Source organism: Diabrotica undecimpunctata, chromosome 1 (genome assembly GCF_040954645.1).
Source record: "Diabrotica undecimpunctata isolate CICGRU chromosome 1, icDiaUnde3, whole genome shotgun sequence".
Taxonomy (NCBI): domain Eukaryota; kingdom Metazoa; phylum Arthropoda; class Insecta; order Coleoptera; family Chrysomelidae; genus Diabrotica; species Diabrotica undecimpunctata.
In genome coordinates this window covers 35,293,639-35,319,250 of record NC_092803.1, presented here as the reverse complement: position 1 = coordinate 35,319,250, position 25,612 = coordinate 35,293,639, and the positions used below count along the sequence as shown (strand labels likewise).

Here is a 25,612-nt window from a genome sequence, read left to right as displayed (position 1 = left end):
TATGTATGTATGTATATATATAAATATATATATATATATATATATATATATATATATATATATATATATAGATTAAACCTAGAGCTAAGATTATTACTATTATAAAAATTAATATTACACTCACCAGTCTTTCGGGTTGAACCGCGTCGATATCCATTTTGCCGAGCTTTCGACATCCTCTCTGATGTCTTCTTCGGGGCTTCCGAGGTCTCAGTCTCCCGAGCCCCCTTATAATGGATATACTTATTATTTTGAAATACAAACAAGAAGTGCTAAGGTTTGAAACTACAAGAAATAAATATACAACCGAGTAATATTGCATCAACGCACAGGTTAGTTCACTTCTGTTCAAAGCTTTGGCAATGTCACTGCGATGCTGTTTAGTGAAATTTTCAGCCTGTCTGACTTTCGTTGTTATGTCGATTAGTTATATTGTTTCTGTCTAAACTTTTACTTCATTTTTGTTTCTTACGTATATATTTTCTATTATGATATTCTATTAAACTTGTCTATTATATAGTAGATTTACGGCGTCTGATAATCGCAATATGTCGATTGCCTTTTTTAAATCATCGAAACACATAGTCAGAAGCATTCTATATATTTCTCAATTATTGTACTATTTGAAAGATAGCATCGGCTTAAGATCTTCCGATTTCGAATCCTTGTTGTTTTTCCGATATTATATTAAGTATTTTTGATAACTTACAATCCTCTGACTCCTTTGCCCTATATACTTACGAATATTCAATTACAATTAAAACAGCTTCGTAATTGTCGTATATAAATTATAGTATACATTTATTATTTAAAAAAATAAAACAATATATTTATCCACCTTATTCTAATCTAGGAAAATATTACAAAATAAAACTTATATACGTTTCAGTCCAAACCAAAATCCTCCTTCAGACGACAGGTTGAAGTTTTCTTTCGAAATTACTAGAGGAATTTGCGATTTTTCTACAGGAATGATTTCAAAATCTTTAAGCAAATAAAAAAATACCACCTTGATTTCCAATAAAGCAAATCTGGAGGCTATACAGTTTCTTGGGCCTAGTCCAAACGGTAGGTAAGTGTAAGGGTTGATTTTACTTTTGTTTTCGTCACTAAACCTCTCAGGGTCAAATTTATCTGGATCTGGATAGTATTTGGAGTCTCTATGGATAGGATATACTGGCATTATTATTTGCATTCCTTTTTTGATAGTAACTGGTGCTTCATCTGGTCGTTCCGGTTTAATGATGTAATCTTTCGTGCATTGTCTCTCGGTTACTATAGCAACAGGCCATTTTCTCAAAGATTCTGAAACGAAAAAAGCCTTTAGAAGAATAACTAACAAATATTACGAAAACAAAATATGTACATTAGTATAATACTATACTATTATATAGGGAACATCCCCTAAAGCAACCGTTTTCTTATTTTTACGGTAGAAATTTTAAGTAACTATTGCGTGCATCTTGTTTTCCGTCAAAGATATAATGTTAATAAGTCACGTGACATAGGTTAATATTACTAACCTATTTGACCTCTGACGCCACCTCAAGGTTTGGATCTCATTTTCGTTCGTTTCTTTTTTCAAAGTTTTTTATACAAAATAATTAAATTAAAGGAAAGCTTTTGAAAAATTTACACTGCATATAATATATTACAAAATACATAATATTTAGTATTTCACAACCTGTATTGGAACGACACATTCTTTAATAATATCTCAACATATCTGTGACCATTCAAAATATCCTTTTACATAAATAATAATAAGCTTCTGTGAAAATACCTTCCCACACCACAAGAGAACAACCTTTGAAATATACCCTTTCAGGGGAGGTACAGTTGAAATATCTTTTTTCTCTTCATCTTCATATCATTTCTGGTCCATCACGTCTGGTGTAACAGGAAGTGATCTCCAGGCTGGTCTAGGACTATATCAAACAGCTGAATGAACTAGGAGACCGGCATAAAGTTGAGCTTGTCTGGGTACAAGGCCACCAGGACACAGAAGACAACGAAAAAGCAGATTAACTTAAAAAAAGAGAATTGAATGGATTAAACCTACAGTACCTATAGTACCTAGGGCTGTAAAGGACTAAATACAAGAAAGTTATGATGTTGGGAGAAAATCACAAAAAAACACATGGGGAAATCTTCATTGGTGAACCATGTACAAAAAGAATAGAGGAACCACTACATATGAGTAGGAACAAACTGAGAACAGTAACAGAAATGTTGACCTAGTAGGCATCAGTAATAGAATTCCTGAATAAAATAGGCATTTACAATGGCGATGTCAACTGCAGGCTCTACAATTATGAACCAAAAACTGTAAAACGTATATTATACGATTGTGAAGCGCTGAATCGTAACAGATAAAATCTATATAAACAACCAAGAGGAGATACTGGTATATTTAATACACACGAAGCAAAAGATCTGTACAAAATTCTACAGGGTATAAAAATTCTAGACTGGGTGAAGAAAACAACAATGTGCAGCAATCACAATAAGCTTCAGCTTTAGTTATTACGGAGACCTTTTGGATCATACGGGCTAAGTGAAGAAAAAATAGACCAATGCGTGACCGATCACATTACTAATCAGTTAAAAGAATATGACTCCATTGTCAAGGAATCGAATCTACATGTAAACGCGCAAACTGCAGTTTTCGCGTATTGAGCCAACTTGCGGTTTGCAGATTGAATCATTTTAAGCAAGAATTTCCCTAACTATCCTGTTACTTATATTATTTTAAATCCTCCCACTGTTATAAGACGATGTTCCAGTTAAACGGTCGTTGACTGACGATCTCTAACTCATTGGTCTCTAATAAACGTCTAAGCATCTGGTTGCTTTATATAATATATAATGGATGTGGTACGCTGCACGCAGCGTGCAATGTACAGATGCGACGTACGGCGTAACGCTATACACGGCTATAGGAGTCTACCGCCTAAGTACCTATATTAAGCCCAAGAAAGTCCATAATAAATATCTATAACGCTACTTGCTAGAATGCTATATTAGAGTATGTAATATTGTATCTGAAAATAAGACTACGTTTTCTACAGCTTTATTGCTACCCAATTTCTGTGTTTTAGATTGTCTTCTGAATACATAGTTATCTATAATTACTTTTCTAGAGCCCGTTTATCTTATAATTCCTATTGCAAGTACTTCTTCTTCAAGTGCCATCTTCGTTCCGAAGGTTGGCGATCATCAGGGCTATACGTATTTTCGAATTACTGCTGACCGAAACAATTCGTTGCTGCTACAGCTATACCATTCCCGTAGATTCTTTAGCCAGGAGTTTCGTCTTCTTCCTATGGACCTTTTTCCTGCTATTTTCCTTTGCATAATTATTCGAAGCAGTTCATATCTTTCGCCTCTTGTATTGTGTCCCAAGTATTGCAGTTTTTGTTTTTTGATCGTAAATATGATTTCCTTTTCTTTATTCATTCTTCTCAAGACCTCGACATTTGTGACTCTCTCGGTCCATGATATTCTCAGGATTCTGCGATACATCCACAGTTCAAATGCCTCTAATTTTTTGGTATCAATCTTTTTCAACGTCCATGACTCCATTTCGTAGAACAGCAGAGAAAGTACGTAACATCTCATAAGGCAAAGTTTCATTTCAAGGCTCAAATCTCTTCCGCAGAACACTCTCTTCATTTTAGTGAATATGGATCTGGCTTTTTCTATTCTTATTTTGATTTCTGCTGAGCTATCGTTGTTTTCATTTATAAGAGTGCCTAAATATTTGTATTTACTAACTCGATCGATAATTTCATTGTGTAAATATAAATTTTGGACATTTTGTGTTGATTTAGATATTACCATAAATTTAGTTTTCTTTATGTTCAAAGATAGTCCATATTCTTCGCTGCAGTCTGCTATTTTATTCACCAATGTCTGTAGCTCTTCAAGTATTTCTGCGATCAGAACAGCGTCGTCGGCAAATCTCAGATTGTTTAATCTAACACCATTTATTTTAATACCTACGGATTGCTCAGAGAGTGTTCTATTCATTACGTGCAAGTACAGTGATACTTAACCATTTTATTTCTTTATTGGTGTTAAGCCCTTAGAGGTTTCCCTTTACCTTCCCAGATTTTGCAGAAAAAAAATACTAACCTGTCAGCACTCAGAGACCTAATAGCCACCCAAAGTCGAGAAGGCGAGAGTTTCTTTATACTCATATGCCTTTACTAATATTGACTATGTCCAAAAACATGAATAAAAGAAACTCTATGGGATTAAAGGAATTGTATTATTTCATTTGATCAATTGACCTCCAAAAATTATAAAATCAAAGACTGGTACCACATAGAGATTTGGGTTTGTCAGGTCGAGGTAAATATGTTCACTTTTCGGTTTTTTGACTCAAACTCAAATACACAAGAAAGAACTACATTTTTAAGAAACGATTGTTCTTTACGATTTATTTACGTAACACATCAAAACCAATAACCAGGTGGTAAAAAAAGAACAAACAGAAAGGCTGATCTTATTTTGTTGAATGAAACCACTGCGTAGCCAACCCTTCGGTAGAATGTAATGTGGTTAAAAATAATAAAAGAAAAAATCGCTAAAAGGAAAATACCGCTATTTCGAGTAGTAAGTCAATAACATATTAAGAATACATCGCATCGTTTATATTTTAAAGGCACATAAATATAAAATTAGAATTTGATGGTAATATTGGGAGTAAATAGTATAATGAATTTGTTTCCTGGTTTTTGATCATGTTTTACAATGGGATTACTAACGACAGATTTTACCATCAGGACTGAGTGTATGTATTTGCCTTTTTTAAAGACAAATCTTGTGCTACGCAAATATTGCGTCCAAATAAATTGGTTATCCTCTAATAAAGCAGTCCCACCAACGAATTTCAAAAATATTAACAGTATCATTGTACAGTTCTATCCATTCCTATCCTATCTATATTTGTATTAGGTATTTAACCAACAAGTGAATTAATAAGGGCGATTAACAATTGAGATATTTTAACGCGTGAGCGAAGCGTTCGTTACAAAACTTTTCCGTCGACCGTACTTTTCAGAAATAAAGATATCTTAGTTTAAATATTTATTTACTTAACGATAAACAACAATTTTTTCAGCTTTCATTGACCTTATTCGAAGTTTCCTTAGTGGTAGTTTTATTATAGTAAACATTAATATTCGAAATGGTACAATTACTGAAATTAAAGGAAGATATTGATAAATGATTATCTGCTGTATAGCATTTTGACAAATTTATATTTAAGTCTTCTTGGACCTCTGTAAATTATGTGATAGAAGAAGTTAAATTCTGGTGAAGTTAAATTAAACTCTTCGTCAATATCCATCCTTTGATTTTTCAAATACACAGAATTTTAAACAATAAAGTAAATAATGACATACAATGACAGATAGTACTAACAGCGGCTATTTCATTTTAAATTAATTTTTTAATGGGAATATAAATAGGTATATGTTTGGTTGCCTACACCCTAGGTCACTGTCAATCATAGAGCGAGCGTTTAATTAATTTATGCAAGCAATGTATGTTCTGTTGCCTATAATGAAATCGTTCATTAATAGAAAATCAATCATTAATAGGGGTCATTAATCAATGATTTTGAGGGTGTTAAAATTGATCATAAATGGACGGTCGACGGAAAAATATATTAATATATATATCTGAAATGCCAATATGAATGAGGCAGATAAAAAAGATAAATTATTAGAAAAGTTTTTTGTAATACCAAGTAAAAAAACAAAATAATTAGTGTAATTTTTATTTCGACAACCATTTCTGAACTGGAAATCTAAACGTTAAGATAAACATATTTTAAACTGAAATTGTGATTAATTCCGTAACAGATACTAAATAAAGTTAAAATTCTACAATAAAATAGCTTGCGAATAATATACGGTAATGATTAGTCTTCTTCTCGTGCCGTCTGATAACGAAGGTTGACGATCACTTATTTAAATGCTATCCTCTCTTTTGCAACGTGAAATAAATACTCTACAATTCTACAATGTGGTTAGTCCAATCCCATAGTACTCAGCTCAGATTTGCCTTTTCTATCATCTACATTCTACATATTCTTCCTTGCATGAAAGAGTATTGACCGTTTCAAAGTATATGTATAGTTATGATAATTTTCAGTTGTGATTTCAGCTGTGCAAAGAATCCATTCGTAGAGCCACAGTTTGAATGTCTCTAATTTTTTAATGGATTGGGATTACAATGTCCAAGTTTATGTAAGCAAACATAGCATTCTACGAACCGCAATGCAATGACCAAATTTAATTTCTGATTTGTAAACATTGAGTTATATTTTTCTATTATTAAAAATAATGTTAATCTTTTATAGACCCACAACACTCTCTACACTGTCAGTTCCGTATTAAGAAGGTCTGTTGAATAGCCAAACGACGCAATCTGTTACCGACGCATTTATTTTAATTACGATCCGACGAGATGAACAAGAACATTTTTTCAAAAGCAAAAAAGTAGAATATAATTACCTGACACAAACATATCCATATACTTCATTTTTAATAAAGCTTCGTAAGACAATTCTCCGTGGCATTGATCCAAAGTTTCCATAATTTCTTCCCTCAGTTTCTTCTGGTAATCTTGATTGGCGGCTAGTTCATAACCAACAAAACACATTGTTGAGGCTACAGTTTCGAATCCACCTAAAAAGAAAATTAACGCTTGGGCCGTAATGTCTAGGTTGGTGATTTCTTTTGAAACAGCTTTTCCTAAAACACAGTATATATTGTCTTTTAAGATTCCAAATTATTTAAAATCTAAAAAATTTTAAGTAAAAATTCTTTATAAAAGGTATATAAATTAAAAACCCAAACGGGCTTTGTCATGAAGACAAAACGTTTTCGGAATCCATATTCCATCATCAGTGTCTAGGTGTACATGTTTTGAGCCACTAAATATCAGGGTAAAAACCCGTTAAAAGTTATATGGTACAATTTAGTTTACATTATTTACATTTATTCAGGTGAAATAGGAGGTTTCCTTTTAATCAATTGTTGTTTGATGTACGCTTAATTATAAGTGATCACCATTGGGTACACCTTAAAATATTCACTACAGGCGTAGCTAAAAACGTTTTAAGCTTATATTAGATGATCTGCATCAAATGCCAACTAATTGAAATGGAGCGTTTCTGTGAATAACAAATAAGCTATTAAGTAGAATAATTAGAACTCAGCTAAATGATGAATTTTAAACCATGCAAAGCTCAAGGTCCGTTATTGTACAGAATACTAAAGTTCCTGGACAGAAGTGATCTAATATACGGGAGATTATTCACAGATCATTTTTGTTTGAGTTTTACCTCAAAAGCATTACAATAGCTACCGATAATACGTACTGGCTATGTTTAAAGTATGGAGAAATATCGGACCATTTGCTATACGAATGTCTGAATCATAACAATCTCTCAGAATAGAACAGTACCAATAATAATACAGTTGTCAGTGACAATAATGCCTCTGAACATTTATAAATCATAAGAAAAGTTTAACACTTTTACCTTTGAGCTTCCCCATAAAACACCCCACGTATGGGAGAAAACGGAAAAAATCAATTTATCAAGAATCTGTACGCTGTAGAAAAAATTGTTTTAAATAAAAAATGTAGCTAAGGTAATTTTGATCAAAAATATTTACTAGCACTTTTTACGTAGAATAAACCTTTCTTTTAAAAACAACGATATCAAAATTCGATATCTTTTGATCAAAGTGTCCTATCGACAAAAACCAAAATGCGTTTTAAGGATGAAAAGTGCAGCTTTAGTATGCAGTTTTTGTATTTTGCCGCAAATGAATTCAGATTTTATAAAGGTATTAAATAAATAATCGTAGCGCGATATTTACCATTTTTGACCAGTCACTATGGAGGTTCCAATATTCGAGACCAATCTTCAAAACATAATAGCATGAAATTTTAGTTTTGAGTTTTGGCAATAGATGTGAGGCATTTAAAATGTCTGAAATCACAAACGTTTAAAAAATTGCTTTTTTTCAATTACACTAGTATACTTTTTAAAAGTACATAACTTCAGCTACAAATTAGGAATTTAAAAAATTAGCATACAAAATTGCATAAAACGTATTTTGATTTTCATTGATAGGACACGTTGATCAAACAATATCGAACTTCTACCATCGAGTCGATACAAATTTTATTTAACATAGACTTCGAGCGTAACTGACATTCAAAATCGCCGGTAGCTTCAAGCGTTATTTTTGAGAGAACGGTATATTCTACACAAAAAATATCTGTGTAAAATGATCCGAGCTACATTTTTTATTTGAAACATTTTAGCTCTGATTGTTATTGTTATTTTCTTTAATATCAATGAAAATTATTTGTCCCACCCCAAGCAATTGTTCTACAGCCTGCTCTAATGTTGGTATATGAGAATTGGAAAATGAATCTCTGTAAGCATGTTTCACTGAAATGTCAATTTTGGTAAAATCTTCGTACTTAATATCCTTTATTACAATATTTAAGTCAGCCATTCTTTCTAAATTTGAATCGTGGAAAATAACTGGTACACCATCAGATGCAAGGATCACATCTCTTTCTTTCACATCACATCCTTTTTCGTGGCATTTTTTTAAAGGCTTCTATAGTATTCTCTGGAGCGACCAGGCCAGCTTCTCTGTGAGCTACTGTCTTAATAACAAATCCATTATCTACTGTGGGATCATAAATTTAGTTACCCAAGATAGCTTCAACCGTGTCTTTCTCGGGAGGAAGAAGTCTAAATATAACTACAATACCTACTAAAATTCCAGTAAATATTAAAGTTAAAGGTATTAAAGTAGTAAATATTTCAGCAATCAGGAACCAATTTCCATAGGTTGCATATACTACAGTTAATGCACTCGGCATTAAATATAAAAAATTTGGTTTCATTTTAAATTTGGTTATTTTTACTCGAGCACTAAAAATTTAAAAGGGTGAGTTTTGTTAGTACAGTTGTTATCTACATATCATTTATTTAATTTTAAAATACCCCAATGTTTACTTTTGTTGCTATTTTCTCGATGCCATGTGACGTTTCGGTAGTTACGTGTAATGCTCTTTAATTAAGGTCAAGAACAAGGACGAATCTTTATCAGCAATTTGCCATTATCAAAATTTTATTTCTCTACCAATTAAATCGTCCATATTAAATATATTTAATATTGACGACAAATACAATACGATTATATTCAGAGTAAATCTATTTTTTCCGTTTTTCTCATCTACGAGGAGTAGTGTTGGCTGGAAACCCGGGAGTAAAAGTGGTAAATCTTTTGTGAGGTCTTAAATTTGAGATTCTTAGCAAAATTCAGCTTGTTCGTATAATTTTTAAGGGTCAAATCTCTGACGACTGGACTATAATAAGACTTTTATTATTAAATTATAATAAGTTTTATTTTTTTTTTCAGCTAAAACAGTATACTTTAGTGTTGACAAAAAGAAATAAGGTTTACAATCACCAAAAAAAAATTACCTGATATATTTTCAGCTTCTTTTGCCATATCAAATCCTTTATCAACAGTGTGATCCTCTTTAATATGTACTCCTTTTTTGGCTTCTATTAGTAAATGTATCATATCAAGACGAACAATTCCTTTTTCTTCCCTCATTTGTACCGTTTTGTCAATTAAATTGGTAAAGAAATTTCTTGTTTTTTTATCAAAGAATGATAATTTTAAAAACTGTAAACAAAAAAAAAATACAAAATGTTATATAAATACTATATTTTAAATAATTTTGATCATGTTTGATTTTAAATATTATTAATTCTGGCTAATTGGCTATGCCAAAGCCATTATACAATAAAAAAAAAAAAAAAAAAAAAAAAAAAAAAATATTATTAATTGTATTTTAGTAGAACATTGGTAGGGTAAAGGGGGGAATAGTGGCCGCCTAAGCATTTTGGTTTATTTATACTACTATATAGCTTTAAAAATTATACTGTTAACGTAAATAAAACTTTAAACCTTAGTACTTCAAACTCTATTTACGATAAACAGAATAAAAAAACGGTTTTTCAGACTTCTGCTGGTGGCCATATGTACCTGCTGCCGAGGGGTAAAAGTTGCCTACTTACTAAGTGACCTAATTACCCCCATTTAAAAAATAATAAAAAAATAATTTTGGCTCCGAAAATGGTACCATCTTTGTGTGCCCATTGGCCGCAAATGCTGCATTGGATCCAAAGTTCTCTGTTTTTACCGAATTCGCCACAAATTGTGGAAATATCTTCGTTAGCGTCCCTATCACGCTCATCGTCATCATCCTCATCTTCTGATGACATATCTTCTGTGATCTTTTGTGTTCTTATACAATTTTTTTTTGGAACTATTCGCGGAGGACTGGACTCTTCGATGCCTATTTTTCATTTGGTTCCTTTGCTGGCTTTATTTCTCATTCGCTCTTCCTTCTTGCGCTGTTTTTCTTCTAGAAGTAACTTCATTGTTGTTGATGTCATTATTTCGGAATGTTGTTTGCTGTTGCTTTTGTGGTTGCATCTTTTATTTCCAACTGAGTCATCTTTTGAGCATCCTGGTAGTAGAATTATGTCATTAAAAGATACTTCAAACTTTTAGTCATGTGTCGTACTTTCTTTATTCCCCTTAACTTCCTTATTATTATTTTCCTTATCTAATCCACTTTTTTTCTCTTGGTCTAGTGTCTTTTTATCTTTTTCTTGTGTGAATGATTCACCTGGAGCAAAGTCTTCGTCGGTAAAATGTTCAGGATTATATGGAAATATTGCTGTATTCTCAAAACCTTTAATGGCTTTGACTGGTGTGGCTACGCCACCGTATGATTTTTTAAATATTTCAGCTATTTCAAATGTCTGATACGCTCATGAGGATGACCTCGAAGATAATTGCCACATTCAATGTTATACGCTGATTTTAACGATGAGTAAAAAGCTACATCCAGCGGTTGGAGTCGATGCGATGTGTGCGGGGGTATAATTAACATAATAATTCCTCGTTCTTTACAGAAATTATATATCTCTACTGTACAGTGGCTACTGTGATTGTCGACGATTAACAAAACTGGATTCCTTCTTTGAAGGTTTTACAACACTGTAAAAATGCTGGAGCTACTCGAGAATTGTTTTCTCATTTATCCACCCATTATCCGAGCAGCAGTAGACTGCACCAGGTGGCCCATTTTTCTTTAACTCTGGTTTCATCCTTTTGCGGGCATAAATAAGCAAAAGTGGAATATATGTTCCTGAGGCACTTATGCAGCACATAATGATTGTTGTTGTCTCGTCTGCATTATATATTTTGGATGCCGAAAATTTATATTTATTTAATATGGATTTTAAATTAGAGAAAAATAGGTTTAGTTTAGTTTTGTTAAAAGCAGATATGCTAATACTTGTCGCCTCCGGTTTTCTTAATCGAATAGTTGGATTTCTTTTAAGGAAGCCGCCAAGCCAGTCTCTTCCAGCAATTTCTTTTTCTTTGGAAAATGGATGATGTAAATTTGTTTCTTCAGCGTATTTTTAAGCACATTTTTTTATTTCTGTGGGAGTTATCTCATAAAAATGTTTTAATAACTTCCTGCTTTGTCAAAACTTCTTCTTCTTCTTCTTCTTTGGTAAATACAGAATTACGACCTTAAGAAGCAGCTGTTGTAGCATTTCGCTTTAGTCGTAGTTGAATTGTAGATCTGGGAATTGCAAAACTTCTTGCAACTTCACGGACGCTTCTGCCATTATTTACTGCATTTATTGCTGCACTAAGTTGCTCAGCATTCCATCGTGCTTTGTCACTTTTTGTCTTGTAAACTCGAGGCATCTGAAATATAAGAATTTATAAAGGACTTTATAAAAGGAAATTATAAAAAAGGAATTTATAAAATATAAGAATTTATATTTATAAAGAAATACTCTGTTTTATATAAATACAATTTGGGGGTAATAGTGGCCGGCCAGCATTACCTCCAGGCGCGTGGCTATTATAACCCCAAAATACATATTTATACTGATCGACTCATAATCATTAATCACTTAAATTGAATCCAGAACTTTTTTTATAGTCTTAAACTACATTAAAAATTTAACAAATGGGTACCAATTATGCAGCTAAATAAACATAATTAGATGCTTCTACATACCTTTAAAAATCTCACACTAATACATCAACTCCAACAAAATATGACATTTTCAAAAATTCCTTCTTTACCGGCAAAACATCGTCATTGTTTTAGGTACAGTTTGATCGAAACACTGTTAGATGGCGCAATAGATATTAAACGCGAAATAATATTAGGCAGTAAATGTAAATATTTCATGGATACCATTATCCCAGCGGCCATCATTCCCCCTTTCCCCTTCTTTTTCTTATTGCGCCGTCTCCTTTCGAAGGTTGGCGATCCAAATGGCAATTGTAGTTTTGGAAACTGCTGCGCGAAAGATCTCTGCGGATGAGCGGTCGAACCATCTCCTCAGGTCTTTCAGCCACGAGTTCTGGCGTCTTCCTACTGATCTTTTGCCCTGTACTTTTCCTTCCAGTATAACTTGAAGTAATTCATATCTTTCGCCTCTCAGCACATGACCCAAGTATTGCATTTTCCTCTCTTTGATTATTCTTAGTAATTCTATTTGTTTACACATGCGACGAAGTACCTCAACATTAGTAACTGTTTGTACCCATGGAATCTTCAACATTCGTCTGTATATATACATCTCAAAGGCATCTATTCTTTTTTCTATTTCAGAGTCCATTGTCCAACTTTAACATCTGATCATTCGGATTCTAAGCTGTAGACTAAGGTCTGATATTGTAAAAAATGTTTTAATGCTCATGAATGTTTTCCTTGCTTGTTCGATTCTTGATAGGATTTCTTTTTTTGGATTACACTGACTATTGATATTTGTTCCCAAATATTTTATGGAATTTACCTGTTCTATTATTTGACCCTTGGCATACACCTGTACGTTTATTGGTGTCTTTGAAAATACTAAAGTTTTAGTTTTGGAAACGTTTAGATGTAAACCGAACATTTCGCTGTGGTAAACTACCGCATTTATTATATTTTGTAGTTCTTGTGCGTTGCTTGCTATTAAGACGGTATCATCAGCATATCTGATGTTGTCTATGCTGATTCCGTTAATCTTAATTCCGCCTTGGACCTCGTCTAATGCTTCTCTGAATATAGACTCCGAATACAAATTAAAGAGTAGCGCTGATAAGACGCAACCCTGTCTCACTCCTCGTCGGATTTGTATGTCTTCGGATGTTGTGTGCTCTATTTCAATTGTTGCCGTTTGGTGCCAGTATAGTTCTGAGATAATTCGCAAGTCTTGTTCGTCAACTCCAGTTGTTCTCAGAATTTCGATCATCTTTTGATGGTTAACGCAGTCAAATGCTTTTCGCTTGCCCTTTCCCCTAACAATGCTTAATAGATAGACAAATATAACAATGAATATTATCAAAGAGTATCTTCATAACTGGAAATTTCCGGACCTAGATGGAATTCATAACTTCTATCTAAAGAAGTTTTGAAGAAATCATCGATATTTAACAAAATTAAGTCGTTTCTAATCCATAGGAAATAACACTATTGCTTGCTTAGGGAACATCTTATTAAAATCTGTGGCGAACCCAGTGGAGACTTTTGGGTATTAACTCCCCCCGAGGAACGATAAAAAAATATATCGTTCCTAAGGCTAAGAACTCCATGGTTTTGTACAGAGTAGTAAAATAAAATGTAAACAAAGGAAAAAGCTTAGCTGAAATACATATCAATCAAAACACAAGACGCATGCCATAATTACAAGACAATTACAAGAAGGTTACACCTGTGGGGTAAGTGTAACCCATGGACTGCAAGAATAAAAAAAGTAACAAAATAAAATTGCAAGGTGTAATTCGCTTATATGTTTGTGTAGCAGTTAATTAATGTCTCTTCAGTAATCTTACCAAAACTAAGTCAGATTTAGAGACATATTTTTTGGTCAATAAACTTCAAATAGGAACTACTGAAATTCACGCTCCCACTTACCCCGGTGTACCTTACTACAAGAGGTATTTTATAAGTTTTATACCAATATATTAAAAAAAAACTTGACGTACGTTTGCCAGTCTTGGAAAAGCTGCAGTAATAAAAAACTTCAGCATCTTTAAACCGCTAGTAAAATTCGTGACTTCCCTTCCCATCAAGTAAAATTCATTATCAGGATTCTCTAAAGAATCGACCTTAATACCAAATGCAGTTGTAGCTATTACATCATTTGTAAATCTCGTAAAAGTTTCTTTAAATTCGAGCTCCACAATGTCCTGGTCCTTGTTCTGGAAGTGCTTCGAAAAGTTTTGGGCACATTCGACCATTAGTGTAAACATAATTCTCATTTTACTGCTCGTAAAGGAAGGACTGAGAATAGACCTCATGTCGCGCCATTGTTGGCCTGAAACAAAATATATAAAAGATGTGGATTATTCAAAAATTCTTGTTCGATTTGACTGAAATTTGGCTGACTGAAATTAATACACAGCTTGTTATCATGTTACATTATCTTTTTGTTTTCCTACCCGCATATATATATATATATATATATATATATATATATATATATATATATATATATATATATATATATATGTAGATGTAGCGTGCAAGAGATATATTGAAATAGTCATTGTTATCAGTGACCTTGCAGTGATGCATATTAATAAAATCCAATCATTCAGGCAGATGTCATTGAGTATAGATAATTATTGTTTCAGTTCTTCTGACTTGTTTTATTAATTATACTGACAAATTATGAATGAATGCCCTATGAATTTTGTCACACCAAACCAATACTTCCCCTATAAATTCAATTTTTGGTTTAAATGTTGCTTGGTCGGGATAGTTTTCTATATTGCCTGTATAGAAACCTTCATTTACTAACCGTTTCTAATGAGAAGCCATAAAATATTTTTCGTTTTTTATAATGATGCTTTTATGAATGAAAGGATAGTAAAATTTATTTGGGAAATGCATCGTTACTATATCGAAGTTCTGACTTTTTTACTTCTCAAATTATTTTAATAGAAAGTTCTAAATTTTCGAACTAACGTATGACGAATTGAGACGTTTCTTACAATTTCAATAAATATGTTACCTAGCCAGTACTTCTGGTCTTTTTTATGACAAATTTAGACTGAATAGGAAAATGTTTACAATTTTACATTTAGCCAACTCTTCAACCAAACAATAAATACGTTTTTTACTGACAAATTTGAAGATGTTAGAGTGAAACCGGCTTCCTTACATACATTTGTACATAATTTTCTATATATCATATTATTATTAACCCCATTCTCAGACATATAATACCTAAGCATCTTAGACCAGGTTTTCTTTGATCTTCTCCTATTATTTCTTCGAAGAACTTGGCCAAACCCTCTCCCTCATTTTATTATTAAATTTTATCCTTTTTCATCACTTAACTTACTTATCTAAATATTTCCGCCACATACACATCCACTCGTCTTCTTTAATTTGTTTCATTTCACCCTATGAACACTGCATTGGTCTTCAACTATTTCCCAATTTTTGTTTGATCCTAATTACATAAACTACGACTTACAGTAATTTCACAATTTATAATAATTTAACCATCCATAGTTATCATGTTATTCGTAAGTTCCTATTTAAACGAACATTTTAGATGTTATATTTGTGTCTTACTAAACTTGAAACATTTTTCCACACTAGCTCCAGTCTCTGTTTTTAATTCCTTTTCAGCATTTTCTAGTGCACATGAGCACTGAGCCTTAGTGGAATTCTTCTTTTTATAGAAAACTTATCATTTTCTTCCACAATTGTCATAACCTCTTTGTTACGTTATTATACTCACTAGTATCTCTCACAATCCTTACATAGTCATCTTTATTATTGAGGGTCCAACACAGAACCTTTTCTAGTCTTTCTAAATTGCCTTAAATCAATTTGAGGATTCTCTGCCACAATTAATAATACATCAAGGTATATATTACCATTTATTGGTACACGTCCAGCATTTCAAACATGTTTCGCGTATCCAGATTCTCTAAATTTCTTCTCAATTTTACTAACAATCGACTGTGTAATAGGCGTATTAGAATATTTTATATTAAAAAGATTACATACTTCTTGTTGTGTTCTGGTTTTATTCTCATATCCAACTATAATTAATATTTCGTTTCTTTGTGTTTCCTTTAATGGAGCCAATATTTATTTATTTCAAGCTATAAAACAGTTCTTTAAGAAAATGCAAAGAACTGACTTAAATTTGACACAAGCCAACTCGGTTTTTAAAGATAGACTTTTTGCTGTAGTTCAGATCACTCTGAAATTTTAACTAGATACTCATGAAGAGTTATACTATCGAATAAAAAAAATAAAATAAACGCAAAATAAAACCTTTCCAACTTTAACAATTATTAATAAACTTCGTAAAGTGTTTTAATAATGTTTTCATAAATAACAAAATTAGGAACTAACTTACTTTCCATTTAATTCCACATATTATACGTATAATATATATGTATATTACACGTCATTGATTCCACATTGTAGCATAACCTCAAATAACAATAATATCAGCTGGAATAGTTTAGATGCAGGTTTGCCAACTTGCTACTTTAGTGCAGAAAAGTACCACAGTCACTGACTTTTACACTGAGTTTACTTCGGTAGTAAACGAGAAGTACTCCATACGATTTCTCTATTATAATAGGAATCGGGTCCCTTTCTACAATAAACGATGTGTCTATCTACTAGCATAGTGAATGAATCCACTTTTAACAAAAAATATTATATATATATATATATATATATATATATATATATATATATATATATGTTCATCTAGGAATATGTTTGACATCAATAGAGATCAACCTGGGACCGTATTAGAGGTTGTTGTTCCATGTCTTACGACAGATTCATCAGCATCGTCGAATTTCTCTTTAATAACACTTACTTCTCATTTAATGATAAATTCTATCAACAAACTTTCGGTACCCCTATGGGAGCTAAGATTTCTCCTATCATTGCAACTTACGTTATGGATTATGTATTAGACTCAGTCATTCCTTTACTATCCTTTAATATTCCATTTATTAAAAAATATGTTGATGATATCATTTTGGCTATACCCAATGACAAGGTAGATGAACTATTAGACACTTTTAATGGTTATGACCCCTACATCCAGTTCACTATAGAGAGGGAAGATGGTAATTGGTCCGTCCCCTTTCTCGACATAAGGATGATCAGGGAAACCAACAACATCAAAATAGATTGGTATCAAAAACCGACCCATTCTGGTAGATACCTTAACTACAACTCATACCATAATAATTCTACCAAAGTCAACTTAATCAAACAGATGAAAAATATAGTAACAAAACTATCAGATCCTTCATTTCATACAAAAAACCTACAAATCCTACAGAAACTTTTTATTTCAAACGCTTATCCAACACCATTAGTTAATAAGATTTTGTTTAATACTATCCATGACGAAGATATTTCACCTTCCTTCGCGACTAACAATGCTGATCCTGATGTCTTAAGTGGGAACCCAGTCTCTGATACTCCTATAAACAAATATTTTTCATTACCATATTTCAGAGATATCACTCCGGGGTTAACAAGGATTCTGAAAAGTGTTGAAAATAGCTTTGGCAATAATAATAACAACATTAAACTTAATGTAGCTTGTAGATCAGCCCTAACGATTAATAATCTTTATTCTAAGATAAAAGATAAGACTCCCATAGATAGGCTTAGTAATATTGTCTACAACATTCCATGTCTCTCTTGCAACAATTCCTACATCGGTCAAACATCTCAATTATTGAAATCACGTATTACACTACACAAAAGTGATTCTCGACTTCACCCTGACCGTTGTGCATTAGCCAAACATGTCCATTCCACTGGTCATCTCATGGACTATACCAACACCACAATTCTCCACCGTGAGAACAATAAATCTAAAAGAGAGTTCATTGAAATGTCTTATATTTTTCTTAACGATTTCTCCATTAATGTTAAGAGTGACATCAAGAATCTAAGCGATATATACCACCTGTTACTTAAATCAGATACCAAGAACAATACTATATCACAGATTACTAATTTGACTGATATATCCATTAACAACTAACATACCTTTATAATTAATTTTCATTAACAAAAAATATATAACATTCCCTTGCTTTTCTTAGATACGTCTCAATAAGATTCAATAATACATGAACAATATAATATAATTAAATAAAGAAAATCAAAATAATATTTCCCTTTACTGGGATTTAAATTTATTCGTTTTTTACCAATGAACCTTAACGACATAAAGATTCATACCAATTATAATGAAGTTGTCAGCGCTTGCGTTCTGGCTTAAACAGAACCTCACTTTTAACTATTTAAAATCAAAATTTAGTTATTGCCGACATTTCAAAGAATTACCTCCTTTTAAATGTAGTTGCATTGGGTTTTTCGATTAACCTTGGGTAAGCCTTTACGTGTCAAGTTCGAAGCTACCATACATTTCAATTCTTATAAAAAACTTTTTTTTGCACATAGTAACAAAAAACACCACTATGTTACTAGCAAAGTTTTTTAATATTCTAACTCTACAATTCTAAGTTACGGTAAGATCAATAATGTTTTAATAGATAATATATGGTAGCTAATTATAATTTATTCTCTTTCAGCCCTGAAGAAGCCAAATTAATTCTCTTTGGCGAAAACGTTCGGCGAAACAATTGATACACATTAGAGTATTTCTTGCAGATTTCCCCAATATTTAAGAGTTTACTATATATATATATATATATATATATATATATATATATATATATATATATATATATATATATATATATATATATATATATATATATATATATATATATATATATATATATATATATATATATATATATATATATATGTCCCGCTACGTTGGAATATTGTGAAATATAAAGGTACTCTTGAGCGAAATATATATATATATATATATATATATATATATATATATATATATATATATATATATATATATCTATATATATATATATATATATATATAATAAAAATATATGTATATATCGGAAATTATTGTAAAAAAATTTTTCACCTCTAAGCACCACCAAATTTTTTGTCCAAAGTGGGTCGGAGTTTCCAGACATTTGATTAGTATGATCCATAAAGTGATCAAAATTTTTGACAGTAACATCTTTTATAAGTTCGGGGTCATGAATTGCCATCGCTGGTGTAAAAAATTGATAGGCTCCAACATACCTAAAAATAAAAAGTTTATTAATATGTCCTATAGATTATTAAATTGCCAAAAAAATACTTAAATTCTTTGCAAAATAGTCTAACAATCGGAATATGTTCCTGTATAATTGGATTAATTTATTTTTCCGTCGACCGTCCATTAATGATCAATTTTAACACCCTCAAAATCATTGATTAATGACCCCTATTAATGAATGATTTTCTATTAATGAACGATTTCATTATAGGCAACACAACATACATTGCTTGCATAAATTAATTAAACGCTCGCTCTATGATTGGCAGTGACCTAGGGTGTAGGCAACCAAACATATACCTATTTATATTCCCATTAAAAAATTAATTTAAAATGAAGTAGCCGCTGTTAGTACTATCTGTCATTGTATGTCATTATTTACTTTATTGTTTAAAATTCTGTGTATTTGAAAAATCAAAGGATGGATATTGACGAAGAGTTTAATTTAACTCGATCAGAATTTAACTTCTTCTATCACAGAATTTACAGAGGTCCAAGAAGACTTAAATATAAATTTGTCAAAATGCTATACAGCAGGTAATCATTTATCAATATCTTCCTTTAGTTTCAGTAATTGTACCATTTCGAATATTAATGTTTACTATAATAAAACTACCACTAAGGAAACTTTGAATAAAGTCAATGAAAGCTGAAAAAATTGTTGTTTATCGTTAAGTAAATAAATATTTAAACTAAGATATCTGTATTTCTTCTTACGGTCGACGGAAAAGTTTTGTAACGAACTCGTGAATTCAAATGGCGATTGACAATCTCGAACATTAACGCGCTCGCTTCGCTCACGCGTTAAAATATCTCAATTGTTAATCGCCGTTATTAATACACTTGTTGGTTAAATAACTATTAAAATTGTTATCTTTTTACATCGGTTCTAATAGAAGAGTCGGAACGGTATGTGAACAATATTTTATTCCAAATTTGGATATAAGTGATACTGACCTGGATTTGGGAAACATTTTGTATCCTGTCACAGACATTTCGGCAATACTAGTCGTCTTGGAGAGCAAAGTATAAATGTTTTTAAATAAAGATTTGATATCCGCCTGGTCTACGTTTAGGTCTTTCCAATAGTGCAAACGCTTTCTCACGAAGAAGCATAGTGTAGCAGCGACACCTGCTACTACCAACACTAACATCAGAAGCATAACTGTACTGGTAACTACAGCTGAAATAAAATTGCACAAATTAACATCCTACAATATTTTTATAAAATGAACATAAGTTATCAGATAATTACAAAACAGTATACCTATAGTAGTTTTTTATTATTACTTAAGTTAGTTAAAGCTAGTTCGAATATTTTTTAATTTGTAGTAAATTTCTATATTCTTTTATGAAAGGGTGCCAAATTTTGTTTTGCCCTGGGCGTTCAAAATCAGAGATATGTAAAAGAGGGGATATGACATACGGTTGGGTAGATGGGTTCATTTCTGCCATATTGAATAGTACTTCTTGTCAAAGTGTTAGTTTTAAGTAGTAGTGAATAAAAAATTTTATTTTATAAATATTTTAAACTTTTTGTGTAATTTTTTTTACATTATTTCAAAGTGACTTTATCATGGCTTCGTGTGTATTGAGATTTTGTGCAACTAACACTCGATTAAATAACAAAAACCCCACGGGAATAACTTTTCATAGGGGGCAAATTATCCCCTGGGATATTACCCAATAAAGGAAGAAGAAGAAGAACTTTTCATAGGTTAGTATGCACGAGTAAACAGTGTACAGGGCGGTATTACTTCATTTTTATTGATGCTGCATTCAAAAAGAACAGGTAATTTTTTAACTTGGTTTATGTGGCTGAAGATTTCCTAAAGGTGTTAAAACGAGAAAAACCTGAATACAGTTGGTAAATAGAGAGAACTGGGAACCATCGAAGTACAGCAAATTGTGTTCCAAACATTTTGCGGAGGAATGTATAGGTTGAACTTCCTTAGTTCGTTCCTGTGTTCGTTTGTGGAAAAATGCAATCCCTACAATTGGTGAATTTCATAATTATAAATATTAATTAATTAAATAGGTAATTAAAATTATATAAATAATATTCTGAATTACATCTGGATATTACACAGCATGCTGAGCATACAACTTCAGTTATAAATTTCATTTGCTAGTAAGTTTGTAAAGGTATGGGTGTGATTTTTATTTTGACCATTCTTTAAATATGTACTATTTGACATTTTTTATTGATGTAACAAGTTTGGGTTTCAAATTAGGATTTATGCTTTTTTCAAATAAAGCTCCTTTATTCCTGTACAAAATTAAGGTTTATATGTTATTGTATTTGGGATTATGGGTTTTCACAAGTTTTTATGAATAACCTTTTTTATAAAACTAATATTAAACACATATGTTTCCATATGCAGCTAACTTAGGTCTTAAACTATTTACATATTTGTAAATTAATTAATATTAGATATATTTTAAAATACTAATTATATCTTTGATACTGTGATATTTGCCATTTGGTTTTTCTGTATATGTGCTACAAATAAAGGATAATTCGAAAATAAGAGTGTTATCAAATATATCAAACACACCACGTAATATAACTCCTGTAACTTTATCATAAGATGTTCCTGATCCTCTAATTGTAACACAAGATATTTCTAGTAGATCATGGCGTTAACTCTTGTTAACGCAGAGAAGTGAGAGACAAGTAGCTAACATGAAGACAGTCATTGAGAAACTCAAGAAAACAAGATTGGTTCAAGAAGAAACATTAGATCTGCTTGAAAAATTAGGGCGACCTAAAGAATTTCTTTTAAGGCTATTATAAAAAGTGGTAAATAAAGCGCTACCTAAGCGCTTGCGAATATTTGCTCTGACAGTACATTATTACTCGCCTGCGGCATTTAAATATGTTGAGAGAACATTTTGTTACATGTTTTCTCCTTCCTAGGATTCTAAGTAGATGGTATACAGCCATTACTAGTGAATAGTGATGTAACGAAATTTTTGCGAATATAAATATGTAAATATGTAAAGAGTTTAAACAAACAAACATAAACAGTTCGACTTCAGTTAGATAAGTTGAGATAAATTTATTAATTCGGCAATTTTCGGAACAAGATACATATTATAATGTACACTACACTGTAATGTAATACAGTACATGATTTGTATAATTTTTCTGAAAATTGCTGAATTAATAAATTTATCTGAACTTATCTAACTACACACTGAGCAAATGAGACTGCCGGCAGTGCCGGAGACAATTAAAATTGCCAAATTAAAAAAAAAACAATATTCGCATTCGCATTCGTATTCGCGAATGTCGGTGGCACATATTCGCATTCGCATTCGGGAATGTTCAAAAACTGACATTCTTTACATCACTACTAGTGAACCTGGTTTTACGAAGGAATTTTCAAGTATCGTTCAAATGTTAAGCAATTAAATTGACTTAAAATGATAATAACACCGATTTGGACTTATGGTATTCAACTATGGGGCACCGCCAGTAACTCCAACATAGACATCATGCAAATGTACCAAAACAAGATAATATGCGTACTAGTAAACGCGCCATGGTATGTACTCAACAGCATAATTCATAGGAATCCTAATGTTCCGAGTGTTAAAGAACTGATCAAAAAGTTTAGTGTATACTATCGGGAACGAGTGAAACCACACTCAAACAAACTAGCAAGTGTAGCGAATAAACTTACCAGAATAAAGTAGAAGACTCAAGAGGCTTAACTTATCTGACTTATCTACTAGATTTTAGTTTTAATTATGTTTCAATATTTTTTCGGTTAAGACAAATTTTAATTTTAACTTCTCAAACGAGTACTTACTGGAATACTCCATACAAGTGATTTTAAAAGGTTTATCTGATTTATAAATTAACTAAATTGATAAACATTAGAAACACTTATTGTCAATGTAGACAGATTGTGTAAATATTTTCAAAAAAAAATGTTTTAATATTGTTCTAAAGCTATTTTATTGTGGTATTGTAATATATTAATAATTTTAAAAACTATATATATATATATATATATATATATATATATATATATATATATATATATATATATATATATATATATATATATATATATATATACAGTAAAACCTCCCTTAACCGAAACATCGTTTAACCGAAACGGCTAACAGTTTCAGTAATTTCGTTAATAATAAGTAAATTTTTATCACAAAACGTAACAATTCCATTAATTTCCCTCACCGATTGCTGCCTATGTGTGTTGGGAAATCAAAAACATCAAGAGCTCTAAAAGATATTTCCGAAAAAGCACTTCCAGTTTTTTATAGAAGCCAAAAAAGCTCATGGATATCGACAAATTTATTTTTAGAATGGTTCGAAAATGAATTCGTCCCAACTGTAAAATCCTTTTTTAAATTAAAAAACCTTCCCGTCAACGAATTGTTGCTTGTTGACAATGCGCCAACTCATCCCCAAAATATACAAAATAGTCACAGTTGTCAGATTTTTGCAACCGAATGTCATGAGCTTAATTCAGCCGTTAGACCAGGGAGTAATAGAGATATTCAAGAGACATTATAGAGGAGCATTCTTAAGACATCTGTTATTACAGGAGACGAATGAATCCAAAAGTGTTCCCGAAATTCTCAAATCTTTAACAATGAAACATGTTGTTTCTTTATTGGTGTGCTGAGTAGTCGGCCAAGATCAAATCTTCAACTTTGGAAAAATGCTGGAACAAACTCTTTGATTGGATTTTTATTGACGATCCTGAAGAAGACAATGGTAAGAAACGACAGAAGAAATTAAACCTTTAATAAAAAATTTGCCGGGATGTGACGAAATTAACCAAGAAGAGATACGTGCGTGATTAGCAGTCAATGACTCAGAAAGTGAATTCATCGACCAGTACATCATTGATATGGTTCTTGTGGTAAGAATTTTATACAGTAGGTCTAATTAGTTAGGGACACGACTAGGTTCTTAATTTTTGTTGTCATTGCATAAAGTTGTGTCCTTTTCAGATTGTTTTACGTTTCGTCGAACAATCGAATGTGGCAAACTCATGACGTTCTGCAAATGAACGATGGAGAGATATAGCTGCAAAACATTGTTGTCAAACGAAAACGCAAAAGAAAATAAAAAAAATTTTTTAAAGAAGCATGTTAAACTTGTTCATTTTCCTTAATTTTATTACTTTATTCTGTATTTGCTTATCAGAAAACATTACGAAATATCACCTCATAGTATTTTTTAATACCAATACTTTGACCAAGAATACTGTAAAACACAATGTTATTTTTAACCGAAATTCTTGTTATCCGAAACGGCCTCCTCCCCCAATTATTTCGGTGAACAGAGGTTTTACTATATATATATATATATATATATATATATATATATATATATATATATATATATATATATATATATAAGTGGAAATCGAAATGTTAAAATAATTTTACTTCAAATTAATATTGTGGTAAAATCGCAATGAAAGTAGTAAATCCCTATTTCTGTTTTGTTTTCTTCAATAAGTTTATTTTGCAATACTTTTATTGCATTGTTCTCACAATTTTACAGTAAGGATACAACATAAAATAAATGCGAAATAATTTATGTATAATAAATATTATCTAAAAGTAAAATATTATAGCTATTATTAAAAGTCATTTACCTGCGAAATTAAAACAGTACAAATAATAAAATTTATCGATGTAATCCGATCACAACATATCACCGTATTGAATTTTTTTAAACAATGGTTTTATTTATTTATATATATTGTAGATAGATTATTATCTTACGCAAGATTACACCACAACTGAAAAATTATCGTCTATACAGTTTGGCGAGAGGCGACTGTCAATGTTTGAAATGAAGGTGGTTAGCCTGCCGACCTCCAAAAGATAAATGAGTAGCAAGAGGAAATTCACTATATTTTATAGTATAATTAACATTTTATCGTATTTATAATTATTATTCGCTTTAATACTTATATTTTGTAAGTTAGTAAAAATAACTAAAAAAAAATGACCAATATACGAGTATAACCGAAAAAAAAAAGATTTAAAATGGATGAGAGATCTTCTCATATACTAATGCGTTTCTAGTATCGGATTGGGATGGTGGTACCTGTTATGACCACTTCTTCTATTTTTGTATATCTCCTATCATGAATGTTTTTATTTCTAAAGCATTTCTATATGCTTTATTTGTTCTATTCATTTTTTTGCTGCCTCTCTGTTTTTTCTCGATATCTAAATATTCAAAACTTTTCTTGCAAGTAA

General features: G+C 31.3%; 1 protein-coding gene across 1 annotated transcript in view; it reads right to left on the bottom strand.

The window, feature by feature from the left end:
• The window catches only part of LOC140437839 (uncharacterized), a 47,509-nt gene extending 22,315 nt beyond the window's left edge, over window positions 1-25,194 (bottom strand). The window contains exons 1-8 of the mRNA XM_072527649.1: window positions 25,000-25,194; window positions 20,312-20,537; window positions 19,175-19,338; window positions 14,130-14,461; window positions 9,533-9,740; window positions 6,528-6,767; window positions 878-1,305; window positions 125-272 (exon numbers count right to left, since the gene is read on the bottom strand). Coding sequence (XP_072383750.1) covers window positions 125-272; window positions 878-1,305; window positions 6,528-6,767; window positions 9,533-9,740; window positions 14,130-14,461; window positions 19,175-19,338; window positions 20,312-20,517 — 1,726 coding nt within the window. The 5' untranslated portion in view covers window positions 20,518-20,537; window positions 25,000-25,194. The remainder of the gene's footprint in view (window positions 1-124; window positions 273-877; window positions 1,306-6,527; window positions 6,768-9,532; window positions 9,741-14,129; window positions 14,462-19,174; window positions 19,339-20,311; window positions 20,538-24,999) is intronic.
• Window positions 25,195-25,612: the final 418 nt, after the last annotated feature.